The following is a 22736-nucleotide window of genomic DNA, read 5'->3' as shown; positions in this document are numbered from 1 at the left end:
CCATTTCTCAAAGTTTCCTTGTTTATTTGAGTAGGAAACCTTACCTAGAGACCAGCATCTAAACACTAGGGATGCTGTTCGCAAAAGGTTACTTCTTGTTTCACTTTTCAGTGAACAAAACTAAGCAATGGATATTCCATTAAAGACAGAATAGATCATGAGCTTATACTGAAACTTTCACTCCAAAATCGTGTCTAAGGGGATTTTATTTAACCTCATTTGTTTATGTGTTTTTCTCCTTTCCACCACGTGAAAACTCCTGGTTTCCGATGACACCAGCCTAATTACTTATTTGTCTTTAGTAGGTGCTGCCCAGACCTTCCCCTTAAAGAATAAGGTACCCATTCTCCAAACTGCTGGAAATGTTGCCCGCGGATGCCTGCGGGAATTGTCCTCAGTCAATGGTTACTGCCATGGCCAAGGTTAGGCTTTCTCCCTTGGTGCATCCTGGGGCTGCAAAGATGTCTCAGTTTGGGACATCTCCAAAGGGCCAGCACAGCTTATGAGTGCCCCATGGAATCAACCAAGCCTTCTCTTGCAACTGCCTGACAATTTACCTCCTCCCTCTGCCTGACCTGCTTCCTCCAGCGCCCTACAGGTATTGCTTCCCTAGGCGGTCTCCCTAACAAGTGACCTGCCTGCAAACCCCACAAAAGGTCTGTTTATCCAAGAACCCAACCTCTGACAGCTTTATTCTCACGATAGAGTCCGTGTACAATGACACTGCCAGCACTATCACCAACAACACAATTACTGAAAACAATCTGAAAGTATTTGTTTATACTGTCTTTATTCTATTTTGTGCAGTTTTTTGTTTAGGGTATATCTCTTTTAGAGATATATTGTCTAATTATTGTTTTAAAATCCCGTGAAATACTTCTCCTCTGTATGGCTATGCCAACAACTCAACTATGCAGGAAGTTCATTGGGCTCATTTTTCTTTTTAGTTGTAGAGAATTTTTTTTAAGATTTAACTTATTTTTTAATTATGTAAAGTATTTACATGATTCCTAGGTCAACTGCAGAAAACGATGTCCATTTTTAGAAGCAATCCTTGTTTTCTTCTCCATTTCTCACATATAAACGCTTTTTTAAACTTTTTGGATTATTCTTTCATTGCGGTATTTCTATTTTATTGTAAACAAATGCTGTGTGTGTGTGAGGGGGGTACACCTCTACTGCTTTCTTGAATGAATGACAGCATAATATACGCATTTTTCTCTCCTTTTCGTTTTTCATTTGAAAATATATCTTGGAAATCACTCCACTGAAGCACACAGAGGGCTTCCTGATTCTTTCTTGTAGCGGCATATTAGTCCCTTGTGTGAATGTTACATCGTTAATTCAACCGGCTTTCTGCTTCTGGGCATTCGGGTTGTTTCCAGTCTTGCGCTTCTACAGTTGGTGCTGTAATGAGACCACTGGGTCAGAGGGCAAATGCATGGGCATTGTTTTGAGAAATTGACACATTCTCTGGGGTTGTGTCATTCTGAATTCACGTGTAGCAGTGGTACACGTGAGAGCATGTTTCCCCGGCCCTGCCAAGAATATGATGTCAATCTGAAATCTAGTAAATAAAACAAAAGTGTTGTATTATAATTCGATCTTGTATTTTTCTTTTGTGAGGGAGCTTGAGCATCTTTTCCCATGTTTAAGTGTCGTTTGCCCAATTGCACCTGTCTCAGCATACGGTGTTCGTATCCTAACTACCAGCAAGCTGGAGAGATGAGAAGAAACGGAGGCTGGAAGACCCTCTGTAAGAACGCGACACACAAGTCCAAGCGTATCGCTCTCACCTTCTGCTGGTTATAAGAGGAAGTAGGAAATGAAATTTCCGGGTGGGTAACCATGAGTCCCATTAAAACTTGGACTGGGGCTACGTGTTCTGTTACCAAGAGGCATTAAGGGTGAGTGGGTACTGGAGACAGTTAGCAGTTTCTGTCTCATTTTAAGAGAAACCCATATTTCTTCTTTGTCCATATTTCCTAATATTTTCCCTCTTATTGGACTTCTTGCTGTTTTTCCAAAAACTAGGCATCCTCTCTATGGAGCTACGAGCTCTATTCTCTGGCCTGGAATATTCTTCTCTCAGAATCCACAGCTCACCCTCTCACTTACACTTCTGCTCAAAAGCGAAGCTCTCTTGAACATTGGTAATAATTTACACTCCCCTTTACTTTTTCTCCTTTGCTTTTCCTCTTAGAACTTATCATTATCTGACACACTAAACATACTCTGTGTTTGCTTGTTTAGTTTCTCTCGCACTTGCCATTCCCTAACTAATAATAAACCCTTTATAATGCTTAAATGTGCCAGGCAGTGACCTAAGTGTTTGCTATTCCTATATATTTAAGCTGAATTAATTCTCCCAACGACCCTCGGATTGACTATCGTCATGCTAACATTGCATAACAAACCTCACTACAGTGAGGTACGTACCCCAATAATCATTCATTCCTGCTCGTGTATGTGTGGGTTGAATGAGGGTAGAACAATGTACACCAGACTGAGCTGAACTTGCCCCTGAGTTACATGTTGGGTGGAGGTTAGTTCCTTGCACCAGCAAACTGGTGGGGGATGCTCTTCCCGTGACAGTGGAAGAGGCACCATGGGCCAAACCCACCCGACAAGGGCATTTCAGGGCCCCTGTTTGTGTCATGCTGGCTAACATCCCACGGACTGAAGCAAGTCATAGGGTTAAGCACAACTTCAAGGGAACAGAAAAATATACTCTTATCATGAAGGTGGGGGAGAGGGACTATTTACTGAAAACAAAACAAAACAAAACTAATCTGCCATTCCTATTTCAGATAAGGAAACCAAGACACCTAAAAGGCAAGTAGCTACCTGAGGTCACGCACAGTCAGTACCTAGTAGAAGTGGACTGCGAACCCAGCTGGTATAGCACCAGTCTAGCCAGTATAAACCTAGCTTATACCAGTAACACGAGAGCATGAACTTCACCTGCCTTTTTCTGGTGTATTTCCAGCATTGAGAATGGGGCCAGGCACTTAGCTGACATTCAGTAAATATTTGTGGACCAAATAAATGAGCTCAGCACCATACGTGGCCCTTGTTGGTTGGTATTTGATAAGTGTTAGCTATTATTATTAAGAAAAATTATTTAACATTTAGGAATAAGCCCTGGCTGGTGTGGCTCAGTGGATTGAGTGCCCGCCTGCAGCCGAAGGGTCAACAGTTCAATTCCCAGTTAGGGCACATGCCTGGTTTGTGGGCCAGGTCCCCAGCAGGGGGCATGAGAGAGGCAACTGATTGCTGTTTCCCCCTCTCTAAAAATAAATAAATAAATCTTAAAAAAAAAAAATGGCAATAAGGCCAAAGAAAGGCAGCAAGTCTTTTTCAGTGTCACTTTTTAACGTTGTTAACTGGTCCACCACAGGGTTACTTAATTATCAAGGGAAAAGCACCTTTTCTGACTCACTATCCTCTATGGGTTCCAGACCCAACTCTGTGAAGTAATATTTTTAGTTTTGTTCACTACACATGTAAATTATTCCTGACATACAAATTATTCCAAAAAGAACCCCCCCAAAAAACAAAAGATTATATATATTGCCGTAGAGGACCTTAAAAAGTATTTTCCAAACTAGCAATCTTATTCCAACAGACTTTCTTTACTGCCTATAAATCTTTTTCTAGTTCTGCTTGGACCCAGCTTCACCATTTTGTTGCTTTCCTCGATAGTCAGTAGAACAGGAAGTTGGCATCTAGTTCTATATTCAGAGTTACATATGTACGTTTCTGAAAAGTGTGCTTTAATGTTCACACTAATATCCTTTTACTTTTCTGCTGAATCTGAAAGTCGTTTTTCACTTTCACTTTAATACAATCCTTATGTACAGAATTACTGTTAACTCTGGGTAGAGGGGTGCCAAGCTGGAACAGTGGGGAGAGAGGGGAGAGTGAGAAGCATTGTGAGGTGTTTGCAGTGACTGACTTCCAGACTTGCATACTAGCCACCGGAGCCCCGGGCATTATAAAGGCTTTCCAGGAGCCTGTATTAATGCAAGATTCTGACCACGTAACTAGAAAAGCTAATAGACGCCCACCTTCCCCCTCCCACCCCCCATTCTGGTACTTCAGTGATTAGAATTTCTTTAATCTCAACAAATGCCATTAATAGACCATACTGAAACTCCATTGTAATAGCATCATGATTTATTAATCCGGAACTCTTCTTCCTTTGCTTTTTACTCTTGGATTGAACGATAATTCTACATATTTCCCAAGCATTTCCGAGTGCTCTAAGAGCGAGGGTCGAGGGTTGGAGTGCGGACTGGCTACACCCAGACCTTGCACCTCCTCAGGGAGGAAAGTGGGCGTGCAGAGTTGGCTCTTTCCTGCTAATATTCGGACAAACTTCAACCAAGGCAGTAAGTGACCTCAGCGCGGGGTCTGACCCTCGGTTCCCCCTTCTCCTTGGTAGTTAGACTCTTTGTGACTTCCTTCCATCGCCCAAACCAGTAAGACGACGGGTCGGAGCCCTGCCTTTCTGTGAACTGCAGGCAGTGATGAAGGTGAAGGGTTGGCACGGAACTCCTCCCAAGGCGGTCCTGCTCAAACCACCGCGCCTACTCAGTGCTGGGCCGTGATTCCTCAGTACTGGTGGCCTTGCGGAGACGTCCAGGGGACCCAGGAGGCGGAGGGCAATGGAGGGGGCCCACCGAGAGGCTCACACCGGCGGCACTCGCCTGGGCACTCGCCTCCCCTGCGGGTTTGGGGCCCAGAGCCTGAAGGCCGCTCCCCACCGCGCTCACCCCGCCCCCAGCGGGCCGGGGTGGGGACTCCGTTCCCCGGGAAACGGACGCGCAGCTCCCCCTGGCCCGCGGGGCTCCCACTGCGCGCAGACGCCAGCTGCCAAATAGCCTCAGGCGGTGAAGAGGGGCCGCGCCCTCGGTGGTCGCGGGAGGAGTTGGGAGCCTCTCCCGGTGGTGTGCGGAGGGGTGTCCTCGCCCACCGCGGCGAGCAGGGGGGCGCGCGGAGCAGGCTAGCGCCGGGTCCCCTCCGACGTGCCCGATGGCAGCCCGGGTGGTAGCTTGGGAGGCGCTGGGCGCCCCGGAAGTCCCGACCTTTCGCCCAACCCCGGGTGCCGGCCTGGAGGCGGCGGGCGTGCAGGAGCTGGAGGAGGAGGAAGAGCAGGAGGACGTGGAGGAGGCGGAGGCCAGGAGGGCGCGGAGTTTCGCCCAGGACGCGCGGGTGCGCTTCCTCGGCGGCTGCCTGGAGCAGATGCTGGGGCTCCGGGCGGAGAAATGGAGCCAGCATTTGGAGAGCGAGGACAGCCGGAAGGTCCTGGGAGAGTTTCTGGAGAGCCCCGGCCCGGCCCGCCTGGTGTTCGGAGTCGCTGCCGGCGGGCGGCTCGAGGCGTCGCGGGAGGTAAGGAGCGACCAGCGGGGGCACCCGGCCACGCCAGCTCCCGGCATTAAGGGTACTTGGCCGGGGACAGGCCAGTCCGACTCCTTGGGTTCCGCAGAGCACACACCCAGGGGCTTTAAAAAACTTTTTTGGAAGTCTGCCCTGGAGCCGGCAGAACCCCCCACGAGCGCCCACTCGGCAGTGAAGCGGCTGAAGGTGGTTTTCTAGAAGGACAACCCCTGAGCCTGCTCGACCCGGATAAAGCGGGACAAACAGCCTCTCCCCGCTGCCTGGGCGGTAGGTGCAAGGTGGTTTCTGTGCCAAGTAACTTCTGTCTCAGTAGCTTTGGGTCACTCTGGAGCCACATCCTTAAGGAAAGGTGTTTGGCAGAACCCAGATAACTTTGACAAGTTGTCAGCCTAACTGCCGGTTAACCCCGCTTCATCCCAGGGAAAAATGCACAGTCCTTAAAAATAAGTGCGGGGGGAGGGCGGGTGATCTGTGCAAACGTGGTGTTTACCGGCCATGCAGGGGGCAATCCTGTCTCCCCTTCTTTCTTTCCTTCTTTCTTCCATCCGTTCCTCCCTCCCCGTCCTCCCACCTTAAAATTTAGACGTCTCGCCCACTTGAAGGTTAACGTATCACCCACAAGTACAGCACTGGCTTTTGGCATTTTTCAAGTGTGAAAAGTTTGGAGCAAGATTTATGATCTTTAGGTGGTACAGTGCCTCGGGGCATCATTAGACATGGTCGTGGTGATAGTTCGGAAATGGGATCCCAGAGAGAGAAAGAATAATAGGAATTTGCCTTTGGGTTTTGTGATTTTTGAAATGTTTTTGTTTTGCTACTTTCCTGGTTGTAACTAATTTAAAAAGTTGTCAGTAGACAAGGAGCTGGAACACTTCGCTCTGGGAGGTACTAGTTTTGTTTCTTATGCTAGCAATCCCGCTACAAGTCAAACGCTGCTTGTTAACATGGAAACTACATCTGGACTTCAGCTAATTGTCTTGTTCCCCTTTCAGATTCCAAGAGATGCAAAACGTAAACTCGTTTATATTGCCAAGAAGGTTACTGAAAGCATTGGAGTAAATGATTTCTTTCAAACAGTTTTATTTGGAGAATTACCCGCTTCATCTCTTGGACATGTAACTGCTTTCCTGGACGAGGTACTAGTCTTTAATATTTGAATATTAAATGTTAAATATTGAATAATATTTGAATCTTTCATTCACCTCAATGACACTTGGAATTACTTGGGACGACGCTATTTTTTTCCAAAAAGAGAGACAATGTAGGAGCCAGTAATCTCTTGAGCCGGATGGATGGACTGTGATAGCATTTGGCCTGTTCCTGAAAGGAGCGGGTACACACTTATGCTGTAGTCCACAGGTGGTGATTTGTGGGGCTGTTGTTTTCCTCTTTCTAAATCCTAGCGGTAAATAAATAGGCTCTTGTACTCAGCTGGAGGTTTTAAAATTTACATTCAGAGTAGTGACAAAGTGACACTTTGGAAAGGGCTTGGACAATCAGTTTTGATTCTCGTTAGTTTCTAAATGTCACTTAGGACAGATAATGGTTAAAAGTAAATTGAGTGGATCAAAAAACTACGGTACATTTACATGATGGACTCCTACGCAGCAGAGAGAAAGGAGCTCCTACCCTTTGCAACAGCATGGATGGAACTGGAGAGCATTATACTAACTGAAATAAGCCAGACGGTGAAGGACAAATACCATATGATCTCACCTTTAACTGGAACATAATCAACAGAAGAAAAAAGCAAACAAAATATAACCAGAGACATTGAAATTAAGAACAATCTAACAATAGCCAGAGGGGCGGGGGAGGGGGCAGTGGGGAGAAGGGTTTTCAGGAACTACTATAAAAGACACATGGACAAAACCAAGGGGGAGGGTGGAAGCAAGGGAGGGAGGTGGGTTTGGCTGGGGTGGGGGGTAGTGGTAGGGAGAAAATGCAGACAACTGTAATTGAACAACAGTAAGATAACAAAACAATTTCAAAAACAAGAAATAAAGAGCAGAAAAATTTTTTAAAAAGTAATGGAAACAATGGGTTAGAAATGGTTGCCTTAAAAGTCCTCTTTTTTGCCACTTAAATTGGAGAAATGCTCCCTAAACCAACGTTACTGGAGCTTTCACGTGCATCAGAACCATCTGGAATTTTGTTACAAGCAGGTGGATTCGGCAGGTCTGGGGTGGGGCTGGTATTCTGCATGTCTCACCTGATGGACCAGCTTTGAGGAACAGCACAGTAAATGACCAGGTTCCGTGGAACCAGAGTGGTGGTTTCCAAACTTTGCAGAACCTTAGAATCACCTGGGGGATCTTGATGATGTACTCAGGCCCAGGCCACACCTCAAACTAATCAAACCAGTGCCTGGCTCCCACCAAGATCCCCAGGGGACGCTCGTGTGCCCCGGACTTTGGGAACTGCTGGGTTAGACGTCAGCAGATCGCATCTCCATTGGTGCAGTCCTGCCAGAACCTAAGGTAGAAATAACTGCCAGCATGTTTGTTACTAATGGTCTGCCAATCTCTCATACCTCTTTTACTGCCTGAGTCTCTGCGGCTGTCTTTTTGAAAGGAGGAATTTTCTTGCTATCTTTGGGCTCTTACCCGCAACTTCAGTATCCTACCTCAGTGACCTTCCCCTCCTGTGGAATTTACTTGGTTTTACATGATTTCAAGAGACACTAAGAAGAGTTTTTTGTCTTCAGCTGCCAAGACAGTTTGGGCATGTAGCAGGTGTTCAGGAAATTTTTCTTGAACTGAATCTGATGAAAGGATTTCACGCAAAGTGAATAACTTTCGGTCACTCTAACCCAGACAGCCGGCCTCTGGGTCTGCGAGGGCTGCGCTGCTCATCGGCACCTTGCTCTGTCATCCGAAGGAACAAAACTCTTTCAAGTTCCTCTGCTCTTTCTCCAATTTTATCTCGGTCTCAATGCATATCACGCTGAGAGAGGTTTTAAGTAAAAGAGAGTGAGCTGTTAATGAGTAAATCTATAGAAGGCACAAGACTCCAGAACCTCAAGAGTTTGAGTGGTTTGGAAGATTGTCATTTATGCTTGAGGATATGAGTATTAGGAAGAAAAGCGAGGACATCACACGGATGAGGTCAGTTGGGTGAATATATAGACGAGGCTTAAACTCGGTGTGAATAAGGCCCTAAGGCATGGCTGTAGATTTTTGGGCTAGAACATTCCAAGGACCGTCTTTGCTTTGCGTCCATTACAGCTCACAGAACTGGCTGATGAATAAGTGGTACATGAGGTGCTCCCAGTCCTTTCTCTAGCCAAGATCTCTCTCCCAAACTTTGTACTTGGAGATCCACCTGCCTTCCCGGCATTCCCACTTGACTTGTAATAGCCATCTCACAGCTAATGTGCAAAGTTGAACTGACTTCCCCAGCCTGCGTTACCTGTGGCTGCCCCCAGAACAGTGAGTGTGAACTCCAGCCTTCCAGTTGCTCAGGCCGGTAAACCCCCAGGTTGGCCCTGACTCCTCCCTTTGTCTCACCCTGTGTCCATTCTATTGGGAAATTATGCAGGTTCCACTTTCAGAGTATATCTAGAATCAGTCCCCTTCCTGCTCCACTGCCGCCACCCCAGGCCAGGTCTCCACAATCTCTCATCTGTGTTACTGCATTAATCTCCTGATTGGCCTCTCTGCCTCTATGCGTCTCCCACCTAGAGTCTGTTCCCAGAACAGCCGCTGGAGTGATTCTTGTGAAACATGAGTCAGAACCTGTCACTTCTCTGCTCAGACCCTGTACTGGTCGTCCCTTCTCTCCAAATAAGGGCCCAGGTACCTCGAGTGGCCTAGACTTTGTGTTGTTGCACACTGTCAGTCGGCAGTACCGGCATCACTGGGAAAGTTGTTAGACCTGGAGTATCTCAGTGCCACCACCTAGAGAGGCTGCATCAGGACCCGCAGGTGATTCTCATGCTTGTTGCTAAAGGATGAAAGAACAGGCCCCAAATCTCTGTGACCTTACCTCTTCTCACCTCTGTCTACTCTTCCCACTTGCTAACTCGTGGCCTCCCTGCTGGCCCTAATTGCGTCGGGCACACTGCGGCCCCAAGCGCTCTCGCTTGTGGGTGTCATCGTCTTCCCTGGAATCCACTCTGCCAACCCTGTCCTTCAAGCCTATTTGCTCAAGTACCTCTTCCCGTGAAGTCTCCGTCCAGGAGAGCGGGGCCTGTGTCAGGCGGGGACCAGGGTCAGGCAAGTAAGGGACCTACTTCAAGAGCAAAAAGTTCACGATAGGGCTGGGGGCAGTGGAACACAAGTGACTCGGTAGTCAAGAGAAATGGTATTTGAACGTGGTACTTAAAATCAAAATTAATGCAGAAAGCTCCAATACCTTCAATACAAAGAGGACCACTAACAACGCCGTGCCAAATCGTAGAGGAGTTTGTGACAAAAAGAAAAGTCAGTAATGCTGGCTCTGTCTTTCTTGAAAAATGTTGATATTTTGTTCACTGTGAAATTTTTCTCATAACTTTTGCTTTAAAAAAGTATTTTAAAATATTATTCCTCTTGACTACTGAGTTTTTTGGTGCCCTCGTATATTTTGTTCCCTCACTTGTCTTACCTTAGTCTCGGCCCCGAATCTCTGTTTTGCTCACCGATGTGCCCCCAACACCCAAGACATTGCCTTGCACACAGTAGGAGCTCAGTAAACACTTGTTAAATTAATGTAGGTTAAATAAGGGCTCATTGATACCCTGTTCATGTAAGAGACAGAACCTTGAAGCATATTCAGGGATAAAGCATTTGGTGTTTGGAGATCTCTGCAATCTCCACTTGCATTTTTTTGGACATTGTATGAAAAGGACACTTGGAGAATTTTATGCTAATAAGCTCATGGTGGTTATTTGTGCATTTAGTTACTACTTATTGACTACCTACTCGGTACCGTGACCGGCAATTAGCGATGCAGTCTCTGCCGTCGGAAAGCAGGCCGTCTAGCTAGGGAGGCAGGCAGCCCAGCTAAAAGCGATGGGCCATGGTGGGCGGGGCCCAGCGTAGGGGTGTCAGCAGCCGTGTGAGCCTGCTGGCATCTTCCCACATCCTGAGGGTCAGCTGGGAAGGTGGGCGGTCTTGAACAAATGACCACAGGTCTCCGAGGGCAGTCTTAGTTTCTACCTGTTATGGATCAGTTAACATCCGCTAATAATTTTTAGTGTTCCTTTTCACTGTCAAAAGCCTCCACAGTTGTGTGGTAATTATTTGGTCCCCAGAGTGTTGAAGGGCAAGGAGGACAAGGAGGAGACAGCTAGATGGAGGAAGTGGAGGAAGGGCATGCTGACATTTCTCCCTGAAGGGGGAGAAATGTCGCAAAGGCACAGTGGTGAGAAAATGCAGGTTCAGTTTTTAAAAAAGGAGTGAAGTGATGTAACTAGATTGGGGAACCAGAGAGGGAGGTGGTGATAATGGGGCTGGAGAGGCTGATTAGAAAATAAATAGCCGCGGTTGCCCTCAAAGCCATTGCCGAACCCAAACCCATGTCTTTATTGGAAGGTGGCAGAGGTAATGCGTGTTCCGGGAAGGATTTTATCAGACCCGGCTAAACGTGGAAGTTCTGGAGTCAATTGGAATGTCAGTGGTCGTTGAGGACTTGCATTCCAAGCTAGTGAATGTTGGGCTTCCTGGGAGATTTGTACGTTGTCGAGAACAATGTTAAGTGCAAGGATTTGCGGACTGGTAACTCTGTTGCGGAGTAAGGGAGAGACTGCTATGAGGGAGTGAAGGAGTTGGAAGTCTCCAGTTCTTAGATGGGATGGAAGAAGGAAGGGATGGACCACGTATTTGAACTGAAGGTGGGGGATGTCATTTGTGACTTCATGTTTGCTTTTTCTTTTCTCATTTCAATGATCTAATCGACCCTCACTCAGGTTCAATGTTAAATGGTTTTTGAGGTCTGACTCACATAGGCACCGACTGATGGTAATTCATGCTGATGCACTGGGGCCTCAACCTTTCTCTCCAGGCTGATCTCTCTTCTGGACTCTAAGCTCAGACACCTACCTTCCTTCTGAACATGGCCATTGACGTATTGATATAATGGACACCTCAAACCTTACACGTCCAAAATTGAACTCCTGACCTAAACATTATTTATTTAGTTGTGTGTTATGGTGACTCTGGTCTTGAAATAAACAACAGCTGTGAATGTCCATTGATCCATAAAGGAAGCATGATTTAGTTCTTTTTTAAAAAAAATTTATTGATTTTAGAGAGAGAAAGGGAGAAGGTGGGGGGAAGAGAAAGAGAAAGAGAAAAAAAACCTCAATCAGTTGCCTCCCACATACTGTCCCGATCAGGCATCAACCCTCACAACCTTGGCAGATCGGGGCGATGCTCTAACCAACTGAGCTACCCGACCAGGGCATGATTTGGTTGCAGTCAAGTCTGGGCCCTGTCCCTAGACATGCAAATTTAAGTGGTCTGGGAGAGGCCCAGACTCCCATATTTTAAAAGTGTTCCCAGGTAACAGTCTCCACTGATTTAAGAAGTTTTGGAAAAACAAACTCCCCAGATTAAGAGAGGATGAAAGAAGGTAAGAGAAGCACAGCAGAGACACCACAGCACTTTTATCTGTAGTTGTATCTCTCTTCAGGAAACTTGTCCAGATTATTTTGGTTTGTAGAAAAAGTTTGGGGTTTTTCTGATAAGTCATAAAACCTAGACAAAGAAACCTTCCCAACTGAAACATTAATTGAATTACTTTGTATACAAACGTAATTAAAAACCACATTCCGGGTCTATTTTAAGTGATGTTTATGGAGATGCTCTAGCTGTGCAGAGCATGTGGCTCAGAACTTCTTAAGAGTTTGATCTACAGCTTCTGATACAAATATTTGATTTTAAGAGAAGTTGGCCTCTGAACAGATTAAAAAGTACAGACTGGTAGTTATGAGAACAGTCACAGGGATGTAAAGTACAGTACAGGGAATATAGTCAATCATATTGCAGTAACTATGTATGGTGCCAGGTGGGCACTGGCAGTATCAGGGGGACCACTTTGTAGATCATATAATTGTTTAACCACTACGTTGTACACCTGAAACTAATGCAAAGTAATGAATATCAACCATAATTGGAAAAAAAAAAAAAGTTGGCCTCATCACAGAATGGCAGCTAGAGTGAAAGTTTGAAACAGTACCCTGTAAATTAGAAACGTTGAATAATTTCAACAGAATTTTCCTCCCATCTGACTTTCATAAAAAGCTGTCGCATTGAAGATTTAAGAGAGAACAGTTTTCCTGTGGGTCAGTGCATGCTCGCCCAACAAGCCTTTCTGTCTGGTTTCCAAAGCTCCTCCTGAACCAACCGCCTGCCTTTCTTGCAGCCATTCATTTGGAGGTGCTGGCTCTAATTCCAGGCAGGCATAGTTTCCCAGAAGGACCCTCGGTGATTTTCTAAATCAGTGTTCAGTTTTCTGGAATGCCCGCCCCGCCCTTTTCATCTTAAAGATTTCAACTAAGTAGTAGCTTTCCTGGCAAGTCTTCCTAACACCTCTCTGCCCCAGAGCTGGCGGTTTCCCCTGTGTTTGCACGTTACATCCTGAACACGCCCGCAGTGAGGGCAGTTCCTGCAGGGGCGGACCTAACCCACTGAGCTCATGGAAGGCAGAGACTAACTTTCACTCATCTCTGTGGCTTGCATGTAGTGGGTGCTAAGTGGGGAAATGTAAAAATGAAACGATTTGGAAAGATTTGTTTCAACACCATTAGAAAACCAAAGTGAATTTTCAGTTTGTTTTTAATTAACTACCAGACTGTGGCGTGGGAGATGCGTAATGGACATCTCAAACTTTAAAAGGGTGGAAAAACTATATTCTAGGCATTTTGGCTAATAGAAATGTTACAGTATAATTCTGGTAAACAGGGTACATTATATTAGAAAAAATGAAAAAACATGCTTCAAATTAGTAGACACTGGAAAATATGGGAAAGCAAAAAGAAACCAACTTTATAAACTCAGCAAACTTTTATTAATGACTATTATATGCTGGGCTCTTGGAATAAAAAATAATTTTTGAGGGTCTTTCACATACCTGGTTTCACTGATGTACCCAATTTAATGAGAGGAGTCCTAAAAAGGGCCATATGATTAAAGAAATATCTTTCCGACTATCAAATTTTAATCCACTGGGATGCTGCCTGGGGCCTGAGAAGATTAATTTACTTTTGCCTCCATGTGATTCAAAAAGATTTTTTTCCACTAATTTATCTGCAGTATGCTCAGTTTGCATTAAGAAAGCTGTTTACTTACTCGACATGATTTTGCTTATTTCCTGCAGTGTGTGAGTTATTGAGAACCTCCACAAGTATTTGATAAGTGGGCAATGAATGAACAAGCAGTAAATTATTTCCTCTTTGAAAGAATTTGTCTCATTGATTGAGTCTAAATGGGTCACTGATTTTTGTCTTCTCTTTGTAGATTTAATATCATAGGAGCATATTTATGAAATTAAGTGGTTTGTTGCCAATTTTGTACAGCAAGAAAACCTTTGAAGGAGGACATTGTATGTAAATTAATTTAACTGCTTTTTAAAATGTTTCTCTTTTTAGATCTTAGTGCCAATTCTTTCTAACAGGAACAACCATAAATCCTGGTCCTATTTTATTTCACAAGACATGGAACGTCACACAGAGGTCATGAAACATACGATGCATATTTTTAGGGGTAAAATGTTGAGAAGAACTCTTCTGCCAATTCCCTCTATTGCAGGGAAAATTGACCTGGATCAGAAATCTCCAGAGACCAAGTACGTAATGACATGGTACACGCAGCGAATTAAAATGGGGAGCCAACACACACGTTTCATATCACACCTCCAGCAAACTGTTAGCCAAATACAGAATTATAACTACAACGTATTTTTAAAATGTTGTTATGTCGAAGCACTGTATGCATTATTTCCTTCCTCGCTATGCTTTTAAAAAGATCTCACCTATGAGTGGAACCTAATCAACAAAACAAACAGGCGAGCAAACTAGAACCAGAGACATGGAAATAAAGAACAAATTGGCAGTGACCAAAGGGGTGGGGGAGGCGAATAACGAGGTGGGGGTGAGAAGGGGACAAATCAGGGAACATGTGTAAAGGACCCTTGGACAAAGACAATGTGGGGCGGGGGAGGAGGACTGAATGTGGGAGGTGGGGGGTGGGTAGGGCAGGGGAGAGTAGTGGGGGGAAAATGGGGACAACTGTAGCTGAACAACAACAACAATAAAAAAAATTAAAGCAGCCTACAAAAAGCAACTGGTAATAATTGCCTTGATGTCAAAGAACATTCTTTTATTCAGTAAAATGGTTTTGCGGATATAATTCTTTGTTTAACAATGTGTTTAATGTTAGAGATATGCTGATGGCAATAACAATGTCACAACTCAAACTGAGGTCTTAAAAATAATGGATCTGATTTTGAAGTATTTGTATTTAGCAAAGTGGTTTATGGATACATAAATACCTATTAAAATCCAAGTCCTATCTTTATGTGGTTGAAATGATTTGATTTTGGATTATCAGTCCTTTCTATGTTTGTAGGCCAGAGCCAAGGGAAAGGACAGTGCTCCATGCAATTGAATCTGTGGTCATTAAATGGTCATATCAAATCCAAGAAATTATAGAAAAAGATTCAGTGCAGCCTCTGCTGACCGGTCTTCACTTGAGTCCTCAAACCGAACTGGATTTCTGGACAATGAGGAGAGAGAACCTATCGTGCATTTATGATCAGGTAAGTAGATAGCCCTAGAAGTTGCTTGTAACCTGAATTAGGAAAGTCATTTGTAGAATTTGGTCTCTAGAGCAGTGATTTCCTGTAATTCTGAAAATTTAACATACTGTATTCCAAAGTGTGGTATGGAGTAATTTGTTCTCTTACTCCAAAGTGCTACTTTTTAAATTAATGGGGATTAAAATTAGTTTTGCTTTTGGAGAATATTTTGACAGCATTTGAGATAATTGGAAACACTTTGTGGCATAGAAAAAGAGTGATTTCCCAGGGAAACAGAAGATTTTAAGATTTAATTAATCTAGTCAATTTAATTGATTTAGGAAGGAATACAGTCTTGCTTAGTAGAGGACTGTAGCTTTGGGAGAGCTAACTTTGCTTCCTCTGCTGGGTGCTTGCCTTATAAGTTACCCAATTTAATGTTCTGAAAACTAAGACATTTATTCATATGTTTACATGGCTCTTAGAGATTTCCTGAAACACAGCAAGAAATTTTATATGGAAATTTTAATATTTTACCTATATACTCATGTGTAAATTGACAGATTATTTTGAAAATTCAAATTAAGACAGCTAATAAAAAATGTTAATTTAAAAATTACTTTTGAGCCCTGGCTGGCGTGGTTCAGTGGATTGAGCACTGGCCTACAGACCAAAAGGTCGCCAGTTTCATTTCTGGTCGGGGCACGTGCCTGGGTTTTAGGCCAGGTCCCCATTTGAGAGGGTGCAAGAGGCAACTGATCGATGTTTCTCTCCCACAATGATGTTTCTGTCCCTCTCTCTAAATGTAAATAAATAAAATTTAAAAAAAATGACTTTTGACTTGAAACCAAATAGGTCTTCGAGAGCTAAATACTGTGTTGTGCTCGGGGTGGACTGTAATTAGCATACTGTATTGCTGAATGCATTTATTTAATAATTCATCTAGCTTACATTTGATAAGTCCTTTTTTTCCCCCCAATTTAGCTTCAGGCTCCTACTGTCCTCAGAATGGTTAAGATCTTGAAAACTAAACAAAGCAGCTATTTCCCAACTTTGAAGGACATTTTCGTAGCTGTGAAAAATGGTGAGACTCTTGTTCCTGGGCCATCAGCGCCCCTCCTGACCTGGGTCCCGCCTTCCTGCTCAGCCCCCCGCTGCTGTTCGCCTGTTCGTGAAGTGCTTGCACTTGGCTCTTCTAATGATAAATTTGTCTTAATCATCTATAACTTTATCCTCCACTTATACTAAATTTTAGGGTTTATTGTAGGGACCTACCAAAGTGGCTACAGATGGAAGTTTTAATGATAATGTGTGTGTGTGAAGGGGAGACACACACATTGTGGTGTTCAGCCAAGGATAAATGAGAGCCCCACACAGCGACTTGCTGATCAACAGTTGGGCTGCAATCAGTCCACTCATTCATTCACCAGTAGACTCTCTTAGTGCATTTTCCAGGTACCACTTACTTAGATGATAGGAACTCAAAGTCATCATCGAGGTTTTGGTGAAGACTAAATGTGCAGAGAGGAGGATTGGTTTGGTTGGTGAATTTTTGAACAGGTGATGTGTGCATGTTGCTAAAAACCAGAAATTATAAAAAGGGATCCAGTGAAAAGCCTTATTGTGCTCTCACTGCCCAGTTTCATCCCCACTGAGGGGTAGCACCCCTCCCCTGTTCATTTTCCATAGGCATGTGTAAGCAAATATGGATAGACATAATACTGAGATTTTAAATGATAAAATTGTAAGATAATATAGACAAATAGCTTTTATTGTTTGTTTCAAACATTAGATAATTTTTATTTTTCCTTAAGTAATGTGTGGAGGGTTAAAAAAAATACTTAAAAGCTACTTTGAAAATCTTTTGAGCCCTGGCTGGTGTGGCTCAGTGGGTTGAGCGCTGGCCCGAACAACCAAAGGTCACCAGTTTAATTCCGGGTCAGGGAGCATGCCTGGGTTGCAGGTTTGGTCCCCAATTGGGTTGTGTACAAGAGGCAACCAATTGATGTTTCTCTCACATTGATGTTTCTTTCCCTCTTTTTCCCACTCCCTTTCCTGCCCTCTAAAAATAAATAAAACAATATCTAAAAAAAGATATCTAATTTGGATTAGATTAAGCAGTAATTGATAATAGTTAACTATTTAAAATTTTTCTCACACATGTAGCATTTTAAAAAATATTCCTTACTCTTATCATCTTAATTTTTTAATTGTGGTAAAATTCACAAAACACAAAAAACCATTTTAAAGTGTACAGTGGAGTGGCTTTTGGTATATTCACAATGTTGTACAACCATCCTCTTTATTTACTTCCAAAATATCTTCATCACCCGTGCCTGACAATTTAAAAAGTTATTTTATAAAAATAAAACAAAAAGTTGTATTATGATTAATAATACAATAGAAATTTTCCAGTCATTGCTTGAGTTAGGCTCATAGGACACTGGAATGAGACAATAAATGATTAAATGATACTGAGGTCCAAATACCTAGGAGGAATTAACATTCAAGTGATGAAGCTTGTAATCCAAACCGTAAAGCGACAACTTCACAGCGGTCTTTTATTCCCACAGTTGCCGTGGGGTTGAGTGAATTTCTTAGACTCTCCAGGTGTTTCCTCCTGCATCTGGAGTCACAGTTTCCTTGTGCTGTGTGAGTAGCCACACCAGGGCTCTCCCGAATGGGGTGACTGATGGACGGTGTTTAGAGGCTTTCAAACCTATCATGTGTCAATTGTGGGATAAATGAAATAAAAAGAAAGAACATTTAAGTAGAGCCACGTTGTTTTATATTGTTCTCTTGAACTCATAAGTTTAGAAAAGAGAGACTGCATCACAGGAACAGTGGGTTTTTTTTTTCCCTTCAGCTCTCCTCGAAGCCCAAGACGTGGAACTCTACCTGCGACCCCTGAGGAGGCACATCCAGTGTCTGCAGGAGACACAGTTCCCACAGACCCGTGGATTAATCGCCCCGTTGTTTCACACCATCTGTCTGATCTGGAGTCATTCCAAGTTTTATAACACCCCTGCTCGGGTTATAGTTTTGTTGCAAGAGTTCTGTAATCTCTTCATCGATCAGGTATGTAGCCTTAAAAATAGGAAGGATCAGAACGATTGCCATGTGGTGGGTTTTATTAGGTCGGTGAAGAATGAATTCGCCCAGTCTACCGTCAGGACACTGTTTTTCTCTTTTTTCAGACAGAACTTTTACAGTAACAAGGGCCAGGTGACTTTTTATCCTAAATAGCCGAAGAGCTCTGGACACAGGTCACAGACGTACAAAGGACCGGTTGTTACTGAATTTCGTTTGTTTAATCTCCTACCTTTCTTCAAAGAGATTTAAGATTACTTCTAATAAAAGGCAGCTATGTATAGTACTTTGTAGTTTTTCCTTAGGGTTCCACAGGAACACTGGCTGATGGGAGACTTTTGGCAAGTCAAGTAAGTTAAGAGAATCTGGCTGGAAAAAAGTTACCCTCAAAAAACAGTAGTGGAATCACATTAAAAGAATTCTGGTTAATTGTTGATCTTTAAAAAAAATCTCTGGTTTCTAATTGTTTCTCTAGTCTTCAGTCAACTTGAAAAAATGTTAAAGAAAATTGGATTGCTTCTGCATCCTCCTGTGTAAGTGTTCATTTTTCTTGTGTCCATAATATCAGAATATTGCACAATGTGAGAGCTGAAAGACCCTTGGAGGGCATATTACGTGGTGGATCTTGGGGGGTGTATGTTAGTCTGCTTATGCTACCATAACAAATACCATGGACTGGATGGCTTCATCTTCAGAAATTATTTAATCACGGTTCTGGAGGTGCCAGCATGGTTGGATTTTGGTGAGGGCTCTCTTCCTGGCTTGCAGATGGCTGCCTTCTCGCTGTGTCCTCACCGAGTGGAAGGAGATCTTTCTCTCTTTTTCTTCTTATAAAGCTGCACTCCTATCATATTAGAGTCCTACCCATCATTTCCTTATCTTAATTACCCCCCAAAGACCCTGTCTCCAGAGAGTCACACTGGTGGTTAGGGCTTCAACATACAGATTTTTTTGGACACAGTTTAGTCTATACCAGGTATTTTTGTCTGAACCCTGAATTCACTAAGGAATTTTTGCCAAACAAATGCCAGAGAAGTAGGATCTGTGTAGTATGTGGCTTAGCCTTTGAATTGTTAAGAAGGCTTTTCACCAGAGTTGGATCTCCTCCAGCTGCAACTGACAAGCTGAAGTAAAGCAAACAAACAAAACAGTGTATAAGTTTATGTGGAACTGGAAAGTCTGAGAATGCAGTGACATCAGGAATGGCTTGTTCTGGGAGACTACATGATAATTTCCAAGCCTCCTGCCATGCTCCGTTTTGCGGGCTTGTGTTGGACTTTATTCTTGGACTCCCACCACTTGTATGTCCTGGCAGTAGAGGAACTTTGCCGGAAGGAGGCTGCCTTTTTTGTTCTGGCTTAGAGTATTTTATTTCCGTTCCTGGAGCAATCATTGTGGACTAGGAGAGAGGATGCTTTGGAAAGGTTGGGTTACTTGCAAGAGGAGAGTGGATAACTGTGATAGCTGTAAAGCGCTGATCTAGTCTCCTGCTTTCCAGTAGTTTTCACTACATGGCTGATATGGGACATTAAAATTTTTTGTTGTGCAGTGGGGTCAGCTGGACGGGATTCAGAGCCTGGAAAGTCTGCTCAAAGCCAAGACAAACAGCCTGGAGCTCCTGCTGCCCCACACGTTGGAATTTGCTGTTCTAAGCAATGAAGAGAAAATGTAGGGTACCCTCATGGGGGTACTGTGTTCCAACCCAACTCCCGATAACTTTTTTCAGATGAATAAACTGTGACTTGCAGGATAACATCATTTGCTGAGTTTTTTCTCAGCATATGAGGAGAAATGGCCTCAGACTTGAGAACAGGCCCCCTGACTTGCAGCTGAAAGAGTTTCTGGGCTGTGACATCGAGTTACCAATATGCTTATTTTTTCCTCTCTGCTTCTGAAGAGGTGGAGTGATACGAGGAAAGTGCGTTGGACTCAGACCAACGTGGATTCAAGTCTGATCGAACCACTTCGGGGAAGTTCAGTGACTTCTCTGAGCCTCAGTTTTCACATGGAAAGTGCAGATGATGCCTAGTCCGTGGCTATGGTGAGGCTCGGATGAGATAACCGAAGTGAAATGTCCCATGTGGCATTTCATAGAGGCTCATAGAAGTTAGCTCCAAACTATTCACTTGCAGCTAATTGAAGCTATTGATAGGAGATACCAGGTCGGTTTCTTGCTCTATTTTGTCTCCTCTGGCTTTGTTCTATTTCTGTTTCTCTGTACTGAAAACTCAGTTTTTGCCCTGTTGTTAGGCACGGTCTCTGTTGCGGGATCAGTGAGTATCACCACCACTTTACCCGAGCCCCGGGTCCTCGTCTCGTTTTGAGAATAAGCCCCGTTACTGTGTAAACCCCAGAAATGGTTGTTCATTGCTGTTGCTGGCTTATAAGAAATCCTAGTTACCTATAAGCCTGTAAACCTATTATCCCTGGCCCCAGTCTCTCTGTGCCAGTTTCCCAACGAAATAACGTAGCTTCTCTTGTTCCTTAGTTACCGTTCCTGACTTCTGTGCAAAGTTCCTGTTGACCTATTTTTTTGATTCTTCAAGTGGACTTTGTAGTAAATCTGCCCCAACATGTTAGGAATGAAAAATCAGCAATGAGCCAACTTTCATACCTGGGTTCCCTGAAGAGCTAAACTCCCTTGACCACTCACAAATTGTGTGCTCTCTGATTTTATATTTATTTTTTTATATTTCACAAATATTGCATAATGCCTGTTATTTGCCAGGGACTCCTTTAAACTCTTTCCAGAAATTCACAAATTCAAACCTCACAGCAACACTGACAAAAGTGCTATTTGTAAAGCCATTTGACATTAAAAAAAATAATAACAAAAACCCTGATAAATAGGTTCCTTGTAGTCACCCAACTGTAAGTGCTGGAGCTCTTACTCATTATGCTTTGATCTATATTTTAAAGGAAGTTTGTTTTAAAGATTTTATTTATTTAATTTTAGAGTGGGGAAGCGAGGGAGAAAGAGAGGGAGAGAAACATCAATGTGTGGTTGCTTCTCGCATGCCCCCAACTGGAGACCTGGCCCACAACACAGGCATGTGCCCTGACTGGGAATCAAACTGGCGACCCTTTGGTTCACAGGCCAGCGCTCAATCCACTGAGCCACACCAGCCAGACCTAAGTTTTTGTTTTTAATTACAATACAAATGTAGTGTACTAATAACAGTAAAATAGTCTTGTTGCATAAAATTTATAACAATGGAAATAGTCCTGCTGTTTTACCACCTTAAAATCCAGCATTTTTATTTTCCTTTTCCCCAAAGCGCATATATATATATATATATATATATATATATATATATATATATATATTTTTTTTTACTAGCTTCTTGAAAACTGATTTTTTTACTCTTGAATATTTAGGTTGCTTCTTGCCTCTTCTATTTATACACAACATACAGAAGAGAACTTGATACAAAAATCCTTTTCCTTAACTTGGATAATTGGCTGATATAAATTCCTAATGTTGATCAAAGTGTACAATCTTTTTATGGCTCTTGAACAATGTTTAATATTTATAAATTCTTTTCTAAAAGATTGTATCAATTCAAGTGCTATTATCAATGTGTAAAAGTTTTACTATAACTTGCCAGCTTTGAACGTTTTTAAGAAATTTGGGTTGATTTATTGGGTACATGGTGGTACCGTGTTGTTTCTTAATTTGTACCTTGCACGATTTGTGTGATCACAGACTTTATGTGATTTTTATAATTGTCTTTCCTTACGTAGCATTCACATACTTTGCTTCCATGAATCTGTTGGCCTCAAAGTGTTTATGAAACATTTGGATCCTTGTTGTGTTATACATCAGAGGTCATAAGCTGATTGTCTGTCAGCTGCATTTGACCTGTATATAGATCAGTGCCGTGTTTTTTATTTTGCATATTATTTTACAGTTACAATTGTTGCGAATAGTTATATCGAGGAATTCTCATTTAAATTCCAGCATTCCAGCCTCCCCTGAAAAGTGGGAGCTCTCCATGTACTGGCTCTGCCCTCCCCGTTTCCACAGTCAGTTGCTAGAGCTTCAGGTGCCCTTCTGGGTGGGTCACATGCTGTCTCAGTGGCCATGGTCTCCACCCTTTGCTTTGGTACTGGTCTGCTTCACGCCTTTTCATTGCCTGCCTGAGCCTCCCAGACATTCCAGTCGTAGTTAGAAACTGTTACTTTAGAAGCAAATGTGTTTCTTTTCTCGTGTTTCTTACAGTGACTATTAACATGGTCACTTAGGAGAGACACAAAAGACATGATCTGGCCACCTCGGATGATAACACACTGGACTCTTGATAATGGGCTCTTTTTTAAAAGGTTTCTGTGGTAACCCAGCTCTGCTGTGCGTCACTTCTGCTCCAGGCTCCCCACCTGTCCTCCCGTGGCTCAGTATCGTGGTCATGGATATTGTCACACAAGATCTTAAGTGAGGAAGAGTTGGAGAGGTCAAACTTGGATAGGAGGTGTCAGAATTGAGCAAAAATAAGAATCCATGAAAGCACAAAAATTGCTTAATG

The 22736-nt window shown here is 43.3% G+C and overlaps 1 protein-coding gene across 2 annotated transcripts in view; it reads left to right on the top strand.

Annotated features, from left to right (window-relative positions):
* The first annotated feature begins 4648 nt into the window (after positions 1-4648).
* The window catches only part of DNAH11 (dynein axonemal heavy chain 11), a 249553-nt gene continuing 231465 nt past the window's right edge, over positions 4649-22736 (top strand). For both annotated transcript variants that reach the window (XM_045197324.3, XM_053927361.2), the window contains exons 1-6: positions 4649-5394; positions 6396-6539; positions 13976-14172; positions 14955-15144; positions 16108-16207; positions 17990-18201. In XM_045197324.3, coding sequence (XP_045053259.2) covers positions 5038-5394; positions 6396-6539; positions 13976-14172; positions 14955-15144; positions 16108-16207; positions 17990-18201 — 1200 coding nt within the window. In that variant the 5' untranslated portion in view covers positions 4649-5037. The remainder of the gene's footprint in view (positions 5395-6395; positions 6540-13975; positions 14173-14954; positions 15145-16107; positions 16208-17989; positions 18202-22736) is intronic.

This window comes from Desmodus rotundus, chromosome 6 (assembly GCF_022682495.2).
Source record: "Desmodus rotundus isolate HL8 chromosome 6, HLdesRot8A.1, whole genome shotgun sequence".
NCBI classification, from domain to species: Eukaryota; Metazoa; Chordata; class Mammalia; order Chiroptera; family Phyllostomidae; genus Desmodus; species Desmodus rotundus.
The sequence above is the reverse complement of the archived record's forward strand: the minus strand, read 5'-3'. Positions and strand labels throughout refer to the sequence as shown.